Source organism: Eleutherodactylus coqui, chromosome 13, assembly GCF_035609145.1.
Source record: "Eleutherodactylus coqui strain aEleCoq1 chromosome 13, aEleCoq1.hap1, whole genome shotgun sequence".
In the NCBI taxonomy this organism is placed as follows: domain Eukaryota; kingdom Metazoa; phylum Chordata; class Amphibia; order Anura; family Eleutherodactylidae; genus Eleutherodactylus; species Eleutherodactylus coqui.
Genome location: NC_089849.1, coordinates 48,076,778 through 48,092,567, shown reverse-complemented (window position 1 = coordinate 48,092,567; position 15,790 = coordinate 48,076,778). Strand labels below are relative to the sequence as shown.

Here is a 15,790-nt window from a genome sequence, read left to right as displayed (position 1 = left end):
TGACTCCGAACAAAGCTCTGGAGTCGTAGAGACAGCCCGTGCCAGCTTCTGCCCGCCCATATCATGTAGACTGACAGCTCTCTTCCTTTTTGTGTATAGGTAGAGAGCCTTCAGTCTGCATTATGTGGGTATGGAGAGGCTGGTATGACCCGCCTCTGTAACTTGGATCTCTATTCCAGCTCATGCGATTCCATTCAGAGTTTGTACACAGCTCAGAGGAAGGAGAAGCGGAGGCCCGCCGCTGTGTGGTGTTGCCTAATGAGATCTCTTTCTCAGCCCAGGGCCCACCAAGGATCCACTGGTTCCCCAATGGGCCAGTCCGAGCGTGTAATAGATGATAGGACTGCATCATTGTCAAAAATGCATGTGATAACTAGTAGAAGGTCAGTTTACTGACTCCAATCTCCAGTTACAACTTCTGATGAAACAATAACCAACACGACATATTACAAAATAATGGCAATGTATGTGACCAGGAATAAGAATTATGGGGAAATTTATCACATACGTTTTTAAGTCATTTTTTCTGGAGACTACATTGCCATTATTTGCAACATATCTATCAAATGATGCATGCTCATGATAAGGTAATCACAATTTTAAGCATGCATAAAAATGTTGAGTCATTTTTTTATGTCACCCTGCTACTGGAGTGATATTAAGAAACATTTTCTGACTTTTAAAAAGTCACATTTCTTAAATCTGTCTAAAAACCTCCCTCTGCTCACACCCCAACCCCTTTTCTTTTGAATTTGAAAAAGTGCAGTGAGAGGCGTACAACAGCTGAAAGTCTTAAAATTTTTGAGCAAAACCTTACTTACACAAAAATTTGTGATTAGAATGGAAAAAAAACTACCGCACAATCCTTGATAAATTTACCCCAAATTTGCATAAATTGCAAAATTCAACAGCGGCTTCTTTCATCTGGTATTCACATGTATGGAAACGAAGAGGCTTCGCAAAAGAATTAATAAAAGACTACTTTGTGTACAAAAGCAGCAAACCCCATTTAATATCTTACTACTTCGCTGAGATAGATTTCATGAAGTTAGGGGCCCAATCATGAATCTGCACTAATACCTACCAGGATATGGGGGTGGAGGCCCTTACATCACGGAGGTCATGGGGTATTTGCCCCTTCTGCCCTGCCTATAATCAGATTGGTAGGACAACAGAGACACCACTCACCAGTGTCCCGAGTACCCCATCCTCTTTTTGAAAATTGACTGATGTCACTGCATACTGTAATGTTGATAGATGGTGATATTGTGTTATATAATTTACCTAAAATAGTCAGTGTTATCTTTCAGGCATTACCACATCTGGAATGAGTGCTGGATGAAAAGAAGAGATCTAATTCAAGAATATAGCGGATGGCAGGTTCTTGATGCAACTGCACAGCTGAAATACAGTGGTAACAATATCAATATCTTCAACTTAAAAAGGAGTTCTCCAATTGTAAACTATTGATGATCTAGACTTATAAACAGGCCATCAATAGAAGATTAGTGGGGCCTACTGCCTGAGGATCACCGCTGATCAGCTGTTTGAAAGGCCAATGTGCTTGTGCAGGAAGCAGGCAGCTCCGTTCCCACTGCAATGACCAGGCTTGTATTAGAGGCAAAATTCCCATGAAAGTGAATGGCTTGTAATACAAAACCTGGCCACTACAGTGAGAACGGAGCTGTCTGCTTCCTGCAGATATCAATTCAGTGCATGAGCACTGCAGCCTGATGAATCGCTAATCAGAGAGGGCCCCAGGCGGCAAACCTCTGTTAATCTTCTATTAAAGATAAACCATCCACAGTTTACAACTGGGTAACTCCTTTAATTCTTATACGTCTTTGTATTATCTCCATGCAACATTTGAGAACAACTTTTATACCTATAATAAAGCATCCAAATTTGTAGGAGCTGTGGTTTTGGTACATTTCCTGAATGCCTCTACTTGGTAGTGGTTCGACTGCTAGTTTAGATATAAACTGAACTAATATTAGTCATGGCTCCCATGATTACAAGGATCATCATGGATAAACTCTATATAGTTTGCAGTGCTTTACAAATAAGAGGGTATATACAGAGATGAAGTCAAACATTACAAACAATAGAAAACTAATAAAGAAAACAGTAGGGATGAGGGCCCTGCCCACAAGAGCTTACAGTCTCTAAGGAAAAGGGTTGACATATGAGGGACAAGTGCTTGCTTAGTTCAATGGCCTGGCCACCTTATATAAAAGGTAGTATAAATAATGCTAGGTGAGTCAGGATTAGGGGTATGCTGGGAACAAGTTTGGACAGAGAATGTAGAAAGAATAGATAGGAAAGCATTAGATTAGGGGATGGGATATACATCCTAAAGAGATGCATTTTTAGGTCTCGCTTAAAACTTAGGGTGTTGGAGATTAACCTGATTCTCTAGGGTGGCACATTCCAAAGGACTGCAGCAGCTCTGAAAAGGTCTTGGAGATGGAGGTGAGAGGTTTTGACTATAGCTGAACTTAGTCTGAGGTCATTGTGTCGCAGATTGAACCTGGGACCTCCTGTACTATAGCTTTTCATGTTGAGCTATTCAGCTCTCTGGATAAGCTCCCTTGCTGAATCCTTGTTTCTGGTTCCTCACTCCTGATCTACTTTCCACCTGAGGCTCCACCCAAACCGCTACACATTGACTGAACATTGGTAGGGTGGCAGACAAAAATGAGGAAGGAGATATTGGGCGATGCAGCAATGTAGAGAGTTTTATAGATGAGGGTGAGAAGTTTAAAAAGTGTGCTCCATAGTACGCAGGCAACCAGTGCAATGACTAGCACTGGGTACGGGCATCGGTGTAATGACTGGCACAGGGTGGAGGCATAGGTGAAGCAGTTAGACAAAAAGATGAGTCTGGCTGCTGCATTCAGGATGGATTGGAGAGAGTTTAGAGAGTGTAAGACTGATTAGTGGCTGTTTCTACAGAGAGATAGGGACGGTTTCAGGAGATGTATTGAGGTGCGGGTGACATGAGCAAGTGATTGAATATAGGGAGTGGAGGAAACGTCAGAGTCAAAAGACAGCACCTAAGACACCTAAGACAGCAGGTGTGCTGCAAAGGAGTTATCGTGGTATCACACACAGAGATGGAAACTTCAGGATTAAGAAGGCTAGATGGCGGAAACACAAGAATTTCAGCCTTAGAATGATTTACTTTTAGAGGGATGATGTAATGAAATCTTTGTGTAATGGATCCTAAAAGAACCCAATAGAACCTATTGAGTTTTAACAGATCATTAGGTTTCCAACTAAAGGAATGGCGCAGCAGACTACACCATTCTATCAGAAACTCAAAATAGCCTAATACTAGTTTAATACTGGTAGGTGCTGACATATGGTTTTTGATAGAGAGGACATCTTAGAGCTGCTACATGTAAAGATTTTATCTTATTTTTTCAAGACTTTTGATTGATTTATATTGCATTCAGTCCTCATACTCTACATATGTAATCAATATCTCACCGTAAAGGTCTACTTCACCATTAGCTATACTTTAATTGCAGGTGCGCTGTATTGTAGTGGTCCTGTTCCAGTAAGAGCCATAAAGGAAGGTCATGTGGAGCTGAATTATGATGGAAAGACAATCTTTTCTAAGGTCCATACAGACACCACGGTCCTGGTACGAGATTCTAAAGGACATTTTAGAAAGGCATATAGCAAGATTCGATATGTTGGAGATGGAATCAGCACAAAGAGTGTTGGAAGTGATGTTCAAGATGACATTACCCTTCACTACAAGTACCCAAAAGGTGTGTGGCATTTTTCTTCATTATAGAATCCAAACGTATCATGTGTAGTGATTGCACCGTCTAACTTACGCATTGGGTGCCAGGTACATGATAAGTCATGTTAAATTATAATCATCAGGAACTTTACAAATGCTCCTAAAATCTAATTAACATATCGGTTCAGATCTTAATTGTCTTCAAAATATATATGTCAGAAGATAGCATTGATGGAGGTCTGTGAGCCTAAAGTCCCACCGATTGGCAGAAAGGGGCTAAGCCAGTATACCAAGCACTGTTCTCATTCAGCTTTGGGTATATGAAATTTCTGTACCTCTCAGAGGCTATTAAAGGAAGTTACCTTTAATGTCGTTGAACAATACTGGGATAAAAGGGCTACCTCATGGCCTCATTATGTGGACCTAAGAGTAGGTCATCAATATTTATCCTAGTTAACACTTCTAATGCTTGATGACCTATCCTTAGGTCTACATAATGAAGTCATGGGGTGGCGCATCCCTCCGCCGGGACTTGTGCACATTCACACCCCAAACTGCTGACAAATACCAAGGTAGTAATGTGTAATAAATAACTGGGAAAGGATATAACAATCCACGACCCTTCTCTTTTACTGAATACATGGGATGGGCTTGTGTGTCTAAACTGGGCACTAGTTATGTTTGGTACCCCTGAAGAAGCCAACACAAAACGCACAACAGGGACCCACACATATGACATATGGATATGGATATGACATAATTTGGTACTCTTGGTATTAATTGGTTTACTACTATATAAAAAGTAACTCCTTTAGTTTGATCACAATTGTTTTCTGATAAGTTTGTCTCTTTTTGGTACTTTTTCTGGACTAATATTTAATCTTGTATTCATACCAGGCTCTAAAGAAGAATATGAAGTTGTAAAAAGAGCCAAGCAGCTAATGCTTCCAACCCCACAGGACATCAACGGCAACCTCATGTCCATTAGCCCAGTTGTAATGTCCATTAACTCCAGGAATGAGCAGGTGTATGGAGAAGACATTAGTGTCAGTGTGACAATGAGCAATGTGAGCGGAGAGAAGAAGGCCCTGGAGCTTGTGCTCAGTGCACAGTCTGTGCATGACTTCGGCATCACACGGCCACAGTTCTGGAGTGAGAAGTTTCACTTTCATCTTTCCTCAGGGGAAGGTAATTTGGATATGTAGATAGATGAACATCATGTCTTTGACACTACTGGCAACAAAGAAATCATATATACACAGAACACATCTACACTCTTTCCCTGAAAATAAGACATACCCTGAAAATAAGACATAGCATGATTTTCCAGAATTTTTGAGGATGCAGAATGATTTTTCAGGCTTTTTGAGGATGCTTAAAATATAAGCCTTACTCCAAAATTAAGCCCTGCTAACAGTTAATTTAAAAAGTCAATTTAAATAGTGTCCAGGCAGCTATATATGTAAAAAAGTTAAACCTTTTTGAACAAAAATTAATATAAGACACTGTCTTATTTTCGGGGAAACCCGGTATATATAAAGAATTTATAATCCACTTACGTTCCCCCTGCTCGTGGTGAATGCCGGTGTGGAGGCAATCATGGCATCATGAGGTCGGAAGTGTTTTCTGCTCATGTGACCTAGTGCGTCACTTTCTTTCTTAATGGAACGCACCTTGAGTACCATTTACAAGTTCATTCATAAAAATCGTTCATACATGTCTGCGTATACTCCGTTATAGTAAAGAAATGCCTCCACACCGGCATTCAGCACGAGCAGGGGGAACGTACGTGGATTATAAACTCTACATATGTAGATATGTTCTGTGTATTTATGTATTGTATGCTTGATAAAGGCAAAATTGCATTTGCTGAAACGTGTCGCATAATAAAATTAAATTTATGGACTAAGAAGTCCATAACAGATCCCTTTGTGTTCCGGAGCGTGGGGATTTTTTTTCTACATACTGTGCCTATACTTGAGTTATGCATCTGGACACATTAGTTGGCCATGTCACATTTGGCTGCAATTTGATTGACTGCGCACAGCCTGTTTGTCAAAATGACTCTTGACACCCTCCTCTGACCCCTTTCATTGACAAGTTGTTCATATCCAGAAGATCCATTTTCACTAGATGTTTTTCCTCGATTACACTATTCTCAGTATACTCCTGAGGGCTCCTGCACACCGGCGAAAGCGATATCGGGATGTGATTGACGCCCCGATATCTCTCTGACAATCCTTCTTGAAGCCCTGGATGTGAGGCGTTTCCGCAGGGAAACAGCGTCCCATCCCTGCAGGGCTGAAGGAATCTCCTGCTGTGGCTGTGACAGCCACAGCAGGAGATACTGTTTTTCTTCCATTGCTTCCTATGGGTCCGGCAGCAACAGCTCCAGTCCCATTGAAATCAGTAGGAGATGCTCGCGATCCTCTGCCATTACTGTCACAGCCACGGTAGGTGATCGTGATCTTCTCCAACTGATTTCAATGAGGCCGGTGGCAGCAGTGCCAGTCCCACTGAAATCAATAGGAGATGCTCGCGATTCTCACCCATTGATTTCAATGGGGCTGGCACTGCTGCCGCTGGCCCCATTGGAAACAATGGTCAAGATCTCAAAAAGAATGGACATGCTGCAAATTGTGTTTTAATGCTGCATCGAAAGCGTTAAAACATCGTAAATGTGCATGGAGCTTTTGGAGACCATTAGCTTCGTAATTTTGTGATTTCTCGCAGCTTTGCAGTGCTGGGAAATCGTGTGATTCCCTCGCCAGTGTGAAGCCACTGTTGAACAAAGAAACCCCACAAGGTTGGCAGATTTTGAAATCCTGGTCCCGGCTAGCCTAGCACTAATGACCTGGCCTCTTTCGAAGATTGCCCAATTTTCCCACTCTAATGTAGACCCAAACTGAAACTCATCCACAGAAACCTTGCTCACTTGATTTTGTGCTGGTCTTCATGTCCAATTTCATGGAAATTCCAATTGTGCAAGGGCAGGTGCATCTAATAAAATGACCATTCGGTGTATTAGCGCAATGGTTGGTAATCCAGTGATACTATCATTATATAGTGATATATACATGCATACATTTCTGAAGCTAAAAGTAAATTCGAGAATTTAAGCCACAGTTGTCATTATACGAGCATCACAATTTGTTCTTGTAGTATTCTGGCAGCACTAAAGCTTTGTTTTTTTGTGGTGAGTCCCAGAAAATGCAATGCAGGCACTTGAGATGATAAAATAGGTAGAAAGTTTCCTTTCATTCATGATCTTGCAGAAAGAAATGTCTCAGGAAGAATTAATTATTCTGCGTACAAGAAAGAACTTCTGGACAACAACCTGATAAGAATTAATGCTCTGGTGAAAGAACAAAAACAAGACAATGGCTGCTACGCCCTGGCCGATCAAGATGTGACCCTCTGTAAGCCATCCTTGGTCATTCAGGCAAGTCCACATTTATAGCAGTAAATAAGGAAAGTTTTTTAGATCATTGTCGAATCACTTCCACTTGGACTTACACATCAATAAACGCCAAATATTGACTTACATCAACTATGTCCACCTGCAAGGCAATGAGTAGAATATCACTTTGCTTTGGCAACGTCTTATATAGTGGGATCTTGAGGTCTTTCTTTGTATCCTGCTACAAGGAGAAATTTATGATGGCCGAGAACCCCCCTGATCAATGGAATGGGTGCCCCAAATCTCCGTTCCTCAAGAGTTTGAAAGATTTAACCAGCTGCACCAGTCAAAGTCTTTAGGACTGGCATAAATAGCAAAGTACAGTGCTGGGCTATCTGTGCCAGTCCAACAACTGGTACATCTCCTCCAAAATTGGAACTCACGACTCCCATTCCAATGATTGATGCACCAGTGATCATGTTCTTCTCTTCTATCCTGTGTATTGATGATAAATGTTGTTCATGGGATTTAATTCTAGTCTTTACTATCCTATAACAGATGCCAAAAGTAGCCGTGCAGTTTCAGACAATAACAGCAATGGTGACATTACACAACCCCCTGAAGGAGACTCTGAGTAAATGTATAATAAAAGCATCAGGCAAAGGGCTGCTGCACCGTGAGAAGATCTACAGGTATTCAAAAAATGATGACTTGGGACAACCAGACTCTCCAAAAAAGACCAATGCCCAACTTGTTATATATCTTCATATGATAACTAGTCGTCTTCTTTCTCTTTATTCTCCTTCTTAATAAATGTATGCACTATATAAATAAAGGTGATTATTATGGGGAAAAAACGCATAGAAACATAGGGAGAACATACTAACTCCATAGAACATACAAACTCCATGCAGATGTTGTCCTTGGTCAGATTTGAACCCAGGACCTCAGCACTACAACGCAACAGTGTTAGTCACTGTGCCACCATGCTCCTACTTCCTCCTTCTGCATCACTGAGCCACTGTGCTTCTTCCTTTATCCTCCTTCAGAGGAGGAACAGAAAAGGAGGAAGAGGCATCATGGTGGCTCTGTGATTAGCATTGTTGCTTTGCAACGTTGAGGTCCTAGGTTCAGATCTGCATGGAGTTTGTATGTTCTCTCCCATGTTTGTGTGGGTTTCTTCATCACAATATTAACCACCGTTATGGCTCTTAGACAGTGTTATATACCAGTTTTAGGGGAATTGGAGAATTTTCAGATCGGTTCAAATTAATTCGGACTGAACCATTTTGCCAAAGTTTGTAGAAGCGGTCAAACCAAGCTTTTGAAAGTTTGCTCAACACGATTCGTGATCATAGCATGTACAAATACAACACCTACTTACCATTTCAACTACTTTCTAGATGCATGGATGTGCTACCAGGAGACAACTTACTCTGCCCACTTACCTTCATTCCAACACAAGTTGCTGAGTGCAGGCTCTACGTGCAGCTTCAGAGCAACAAACTCGGTATCATCAATGGATTCCATGGCCTAGAAGTTTTATCCAGTGATGTTCAAGAATGTAAGAAACTCCTCACTTCCCTGCAAAGATATACTTAATGTAAAAGACACATTAAGGGTGTTTTCACATAGAGTGGGAATGCTATTTTACAGTACAAGCAATGTGGATGACATTTCAAGAAATCTCAGTCACATGCTGAAAAAAAGGTTCACTGCGTAAATTGACCTGTGGTTTGAATCAGTGGCGTAAATGTAGGGGATGCGGTTGCACTCGGGCCCAGGAGCCTTAGGGGGCCCATAAGTCCTCTCTTCTCCATACAGGGAGCCCAGTACTATGAATAAAGCATTATAGTTGTGGGCCCTGTTACAGGTTTTGCATTGGGGCCCAGGAGCTTCAAGTTACGCCTTTGCAATAAGGGGTTAAGAGAAGTTGGGGGGCCCCAAGATAAACTTTTGCACCGGGGCCCATGAGCCTTCAGCTTACACCCCTGGTTTGAATTTTAAATCTGCAGGACGTCAATTTATGCTGTGGAATTTCACCAGGTATCTCAGCCCTTCAAACGAGGGGACACAATCTGCATAGAATCCACACCACAATTCATAGTGCATGCAGAATTTGATGCAGATTTTCTCTGTAGAAATTAAGTCCTGTGTGGCCGTAATCTTAAAGTCATCGTATGCATTAGATGAATGCCACCCCAAACAGTCAATTTTTCTGTGGAACTGATTTGATAATGTGATGGATGTATCCTAACTCTCACCCCTTGGTACATGTTGCAGGGGGGTGGAGAAGGATCAGGCAAGTTGGTTATGAACACACATTACCCTTTGTTGTCACAGAAGATAAGCCACCACCAGAGATGCCAGGAGGATGCTTATTCAGGTCTCTCTATCAAAAGCACGTGTAGCATGAATTCAACTGTTGTGCAGATTTAAATGTCACCTCTTTAATCGAGGGCATGAATCGTCACCAAAATTTGTGTCAAAATGCACCTGCAACACATTTTAACACAGATTTTGACATGCATCCATACTGGAATTCAGTTCCTCTACAGGTGTATGTAAAGTTACCTGAAGGTGGTTTCACACACTGTTTTTTGGCACGTGGCAGCCAATCTCCCTTTGGCTAGGTGCACACTAGCATATTTTGGGGCTGTGTATTGTCCATTTAATTCCAAGGTCTACACATGACCCCATTATAGTCTATGAGGCTATACAGATGGGCTTTTTTTTCATGTGGACCAATGGTTCACATGAAAAATCACATTGCATCTCCTACTCTTGGCCATTTAACAAAGACAAATAGGACATAGCAGTGCATGTCAATGTACTCTGTCTGTATATCACACAGCACATGGACTTGTGTCCAATCTGAGTCTTGCTAAAATCTCTCACACCAGCAACTAGTGTGCATCTGGCCTTTATCTGCTGGTCACTTACTGCCTCGCCCAGGACCCGCACAGTCTATCAGTGTTGGCTCTCCGCAAGGCTGAAGTTTTGGACAACCGACACAAAAAACAACCTTCAGCCAACAATCCCAGGGCCCAACTTCTACTCAGGCACACAGTCATCTGTTTCAGCTACTAGTCAACTAACACTCCTCATTGTATATGAACCTACTCCAATCACCCTTACATGACATGTGGCTTCAGTCACACACACTGACACCATTTCCTGCTACCAGCTCCTTACATACTAACCCTCTCCTGGTTCCTGCAATGACAGAGCCATCTAGTGGTAACAGTTAACATTACAGCATAAACTTTTACATATTAGATTTCACAAGCAATAACAAATGAGAAAACACAAACAAAAGTCCCACCACTAATGGAAATAATAATTCCCAGTTTTATACAAGACAAATCTAATTAAGTTCAAAGAAATGTATGGAATCTGCCAGGTGATTAAGGACGCAGCAAGAAGTGTCAGTCTCCAGAATATAGAGAAGTGGATAGAGATGCAAAATGGAAATGCAAGTGGTTCAGGTCATGAAGTGTGATTGAAGCCTATTGTTTCCCAAACAATGCACACATACAGTATATGCCCATCATATCATGCAGAAGTACATCACTGTAAGCAGAATAACTGTAAAGAAATGTTTGTGCCAACAGGGTCCACTTACCACTTGGAGCAATTCCACAAATGTGCAGAAGACAAGTCCAGGGATGAAGCTTCTGATGATAGTCTTCTTTCTCTCGGCATCCAAACATCAGATACAGTCTTATTTGGCCGAGACATACCTATTATTCTGAAAGTGTCTAACTACAGCCAAATAAAGAAGGAAGTGTGTGTGTTTCTCTATGCCCAGTATCTGGATGACAATGGGATTGGATGCCCATGTTTCTGGAAAGAACAGTCTAAATTGTCTCTACAGGCCAAAGAAGGTAACTACTCAACAGGATGCGTGAATATGCATGCGGTACAACTTGTGAAATGCAATAATCTTCATCAGTCATAACACAGTTGCTCACAGTAAAGGCCCATTTAGACACAGCGATTATCACTCAAAATTTGCTCTAAAGCCATCTTTTGAGCGTTAATCGTTGTATGTAAATGTGGCCATCTTTCACTGTTTGGCCAAACGATGTAATTCAGTTCTGGCTGAAAACCATCATTCAGCAGAGCAGCTGATATGCAGGACCGCACGCTGTGTTCTGCTGGCGAAGAGCTGATAACAGCTGATTACTTCGTCTCAGCTGTCAGCCCCGACACAGAACAAAGCGAAAGTAATCAGGGAACAGAGGGTGATCTGTTCCCTGATTACAGCTCCCAGTGGCTCACACGCTGCTACTTGGTACTAAAAGGCATTAGTACCAACTAGTAGTTTATGCAAAATGATCGCTCAAAAGCCATCTTTTGAAGGATCATCTTTGCAGTGTAAATGTACCTTTAGGCTTAAATTGCACTGCAGATGCCCACCTCCCAAGCTTTGACCAGTAAATTCAATTCATTGCTAACTTTTTACATGCATTAACTCTTTATTTTCAAACTACAATTTTCTGCTATTAGATAACACAGTGAAAGCTCAGATTCATCCCCTGAAGTATCAAGCCTCTCCATCAGAAGCCAATGTGATCAGAGTCCTAAGCCTTGTTAAAGATGTGATTGGCACACATTGTATAAGCAAAAAGTTAATTGTACTCAAACCGAAGGTTGTAATCAAGGTAAGCCTGTGCATAAGAATATATCAGGGTTCAGACTGTGGAAATCTCAGATATTAGCCTGTTAGTCTTTTGTGACATACACGTACGTCACATAGGTGTAGGTTGGGTATGAAGTGGGCTCAGGAGCTAAAATAACTGACACCCACTGCAAATTGATGGACAGCTTACATGCACTGTCAATGCTTACCACAATATGTTAGCTGTCAACCAGAGGAAGGGGGTGCCCTTACAACTTACCATTACCCCTTCCTTCGGTGCCAATGGTTGCCATGGTAGCTGTGGGCCTAGTGAAGGCTCCCAGGGCTGCAATGTATTTAAGACTATTGAGCCCAACCTATAGCAAGGTTTAATGGACAAAATGGTAAAAAAATACAGTATACTGCAATACTGTATTGCTGTATATTGTAGCTGTATATTGCTGTATATTGTCAAATAATATTTTTAAATTCAAATGAAACATTCATACCCCCCTATTCACATTTTCCCACAAAACAATCTAAACAATAAATATAATTGGTATTGCTGAATCTGAAAAAGCTTGAGCTAAGTATGGTTTTATTAATCCCACACGGTAGGATTAATAAACATGGTGGGATTAATGAAACCATTAAAAAAAACTACATATTGCCAGAAGTGGGTTTGCTTAGTCAGTCTGTCCCTCAATAAAATCTAACTAAAAAGTGATCAAAAAGTCAAATGTATCAAAAATAGCATTAAAAGCTACAGTTTGCCCCATGAGAAACAAGCCTTCAGACAGCTCCATTGACTGAAAAATAAAAAAGGTTATGGGGCAAACCGATTCTTTTTTGAATAAAGAGTTGTTGGTTTTCTAAAACTAGTAAAACATAAAAACTATGAAATTAGTATTTTCATAATTGCACTAACCCATAGAATAGGCTTACCATGTTTTTTTTTTATCACAATATGAAATTCACAAAAGCAAACGACCTAAAAATAGTGGAACTGCATTTTTTTCCACTTCAACCCACTTTAAATTTTTTTAATGTTTTTCAAATCCATAGCATTCTATATTAAATGGTTCTATTAAAAAAAAACTTATCTCACACAAAAAACAAGCCCTCAAATCACTATGTTGCTGACAAATGTTTAAAAAAAGTTATGGTTCTTGAAAGGTGAGGATGCAAAAAAATGAAAAATGTCTGAAAGTGAAATTTTAAAACTGGCACTTCTTTACAGATGCCAGAGGTGGTGTTACAGTACCAGCTCGTCACAGTTACCGTCAGCATCACAAACCCACTGGAGGAGAACCTAGACAGTTGTGTTATAATAGTTTCCGGAAAAGGCCTTATACACAAGAAAAGGTCATATAGGTAAGTGGATCTGGTTAAATTCTGCAGTGCTCACAAGCTGCTTAGAAGTCCAGTGAGTGGTCCTATTTAGTCCCACAGAGAAGTCTGTCAATCACTGATAAGACCGCCCAGTGGACTCCTAACCCCACAGAGAGCAAGAACTTAAATGAATAATATACAAGCTATACTGATTCTTTTCCCACAAAGCTATATACCAGTCTGCGCAGCTCCCCTCTCTTTAACATGCTGCCCACAGACAGGACTCCATGTACAATAGGATAGGTTCCCCTTAACACTTCACGGAGTACATTTACATCCTGGTGGTTCGGGCTTTGTATGGAGGGAGATCGAAGGTCGATCCCGCTCCATACAATGAGGGAGCCAGCTGTTTCCTACAGCTGACACAAGCCCGCAACAGCTCAGATTAGTGCTCCCACTGATCGCAGCTGTTAACTCTTTAAATGCTGCAGGGTCAATTCTGCGACGCCTGTGGCGTGGCTTGATTGCCTGTCAGATTGTGGTGTAATGTAATACTATGGGATTACATCATACTGTAGGAGCGATCAAACAAATGCAAGTTTTTATCCCCTTATGGGGACTAAAAAAAAATGGAAAAATCAGTTTATTATTTATTTAAAGAAAAGGTAAAAAAAAAGTTAAAATAAAACCTTTTGGCATATTTATAATTTAAAAAATCTAAATTAAAAAAAACACATTTGGTATCGCTGCATCCATAAACAGCCAATCTATCAAATTAAGGCATTATTTATCCCGCACGGTGAACATTGTTAGAAAAAAAGAAAACAACCACCTCCAGAATTGTGGGGTTTTTTCGTTACCCCGTCCCCAAGAAAAAATGTGATAAAAGTGATCAAAAAGTCGTATGTACTCCAAAATAGTACCAATAGAAATTACAGGGCGTCCCACGAAAAGCAAGTCCTCCTACGACTGCAATTAAAAATGTTATGGCTGTCAGATGATGGTGACAGAAAATGATTTTATTTTTTTCCAAAGATATTAATTTATATTTTAAAAGTAGTACAGCAAAAATAGACAAATTTGGTATTCTAGTAATCGTACCAACCCACAGAATAAAAGTTATCATGTCATTTTTGCTACAGTGTGTACACCGTAGAAACATTTCTCTCCACTTAGAATTTTTGAAAAGTTTTTCAGTACATTATATGATACATTAAATGGCACCAATGAAAAATACAACTCGTCACGCAAAACGTCGATGGATAAATAAAAGAGTGAGGATTACATCCTGGGCGCATGGTACTTAATGCAACAGGATGTATATCTACGTCCCGTGCTTGGCACAAGCTCATCCCGCAGCAGGAATCAGCTGTGACTGACAGCCAGCCTCCCGCAGCAACAGCAATCTCTGCTGTTGAGCCATAATCAATGTAGAACACGTCATGTAAATGGTTCACAGAGGGTGCGCCCTCCGCTATGTAATCATGGAGGATCAATTGGTTTTCATGGCATCTGGGCCTGCCATGGCCTGTGATCGCTATTGTAAGCGATAATGCATTACAGCACAGAAGTATAGCGATTAGAGATGAGCGAGCATGCTAGGATAAGGCAGTTGCTCGAGTGAGCATCGCTCTTCTCGAGTAACTGCATTCTCGTCCAAGCAGGCTTGGGGGGACGGCAGGGGAGAAAGAGAGAGCGTGCTCGCTCATCTCTAATAGCGATCATAGCTCTTATGGTTCAAGTCCACTATAGGGACATTAAAAAAAATGAAAAAAAAAAAATAAAGACGTAAAAAAATACAAAAAACAACGGCAGAATTCATGTTTTTTTTTCTCCCTGTCCTACCCAAAAAATTACTAAAAAGTTTTATAATACATTATATGTACCAGAAAAGCAGTGCATATAAAAACTACAGTTCACCACACAAAAAACAAGCCATGTTGACGGAGAAATAAAAAAGTTCTGGCTTTTGAAACGTCGACACAAAAATCCTCAAAAAAATTATTGCGTCCTTATGGGGTGAAGCTGTAAAGCCAGTAATATACAAATCAGTTCTATTATTTAAAAAAATGTTCCTAGTACATTTACATCAATTTGCTGACAGTATTCAGATATTTCCTAAATTTGTGTTGTCTGTTCCGATTTAGGTGTGATGCTATTGGCCCAAATGAAACTGGTCGCTGCATCATCACTTTTTCTGCAAGCCAAAGTGGTGCCAGAGTGCTGCAGGTCAGGTTCACCTGCAGACAGTTCCGCGATGTGATAAGCTGCCACAGTGTAGACGTTCTGCTGACTGATATTCCGCCTTTCAAGTGACGACATGAACAATGCAATTATAGAGAACGCTTCACACAAGCTTCTAAAATACTCTGCCTATATAGCGCCTGATGTGCATCCATAGCACTGAAATAACTGATATTTAGAGACTTTGTCAATTCATTCACTCATACAGGAGCTGAACTCAGTCATCAAACTCAATTAAAGGACGTCATACTTAAATGTCAGTTTATATATACAGTAAGACAGCTACCAGCAACATTCAAAAATGTTAATAAAAGCTTGAGATGCTAATGTTGCATGTATGCTGTCCTCACTTACGGCAGTATATAGTAATGAGACATTCAAAAATGTTAATAAAAGCTTGAGATGCCAATTAAAGATGAAGGTGTTTGTAAAAGAA

The 15,790-nt window shown here is 40.7% G+C and overlaps 1 protein-coding gene across 2 annotated transcripts in view; it reads left to right on the top strand.

Annotated features, from left to right (window-relative positions):
• The window catches only part of LOC136588576 (protein 4.2-like), a 29,258-nt gene extending 13,468 nt beyond the window's left edge, over window positions 1-15,790 (top strand). For both annotated transcript variants that reach the window (XM_066587919.1, XM_066587920.1), the window contains exons 8-17: window positions 1,311-1,414; window positions 3,534-3,779; window positions 4,652-4,942; window positions 7,030-7,196; window positions 7,713-7,846; window positions 8,558-8,718; window positions 10,769-11,041; window positions 11,667-11,821; window positions 13,019-13,152; window positions 15,258-15,790. In XM_066587919.1, coding sequence (XP_066444016.1) covers window positions 1,311-1,414; window positions 3,534-3,779; window positions 4,652-4,942; window positions 7,030-7,196; window positions 7,713-7,846; window positions 8,558-8,718; window positions 10,769-11,041; window positions 11,667-11,821; window positions 13,019-13,152; window positions 15,258-15,426 — 1,834 coding nt within the window. In that variant the 3' untranslated portion in view covers window positions 15,427-15,790. The remainder of the gene's footprint in view (window positions 1-1,310; window positions 1,415-3,533; window positions 3,780-4,651; window positions 4,943-7,029; window positions 7,197-7,712; window positions 7,847-8,557; window positions 8,719-10,768; window positions 11,042-11,666; window positions 11,822-13,018; window positions 13,153-15,257) is intronic.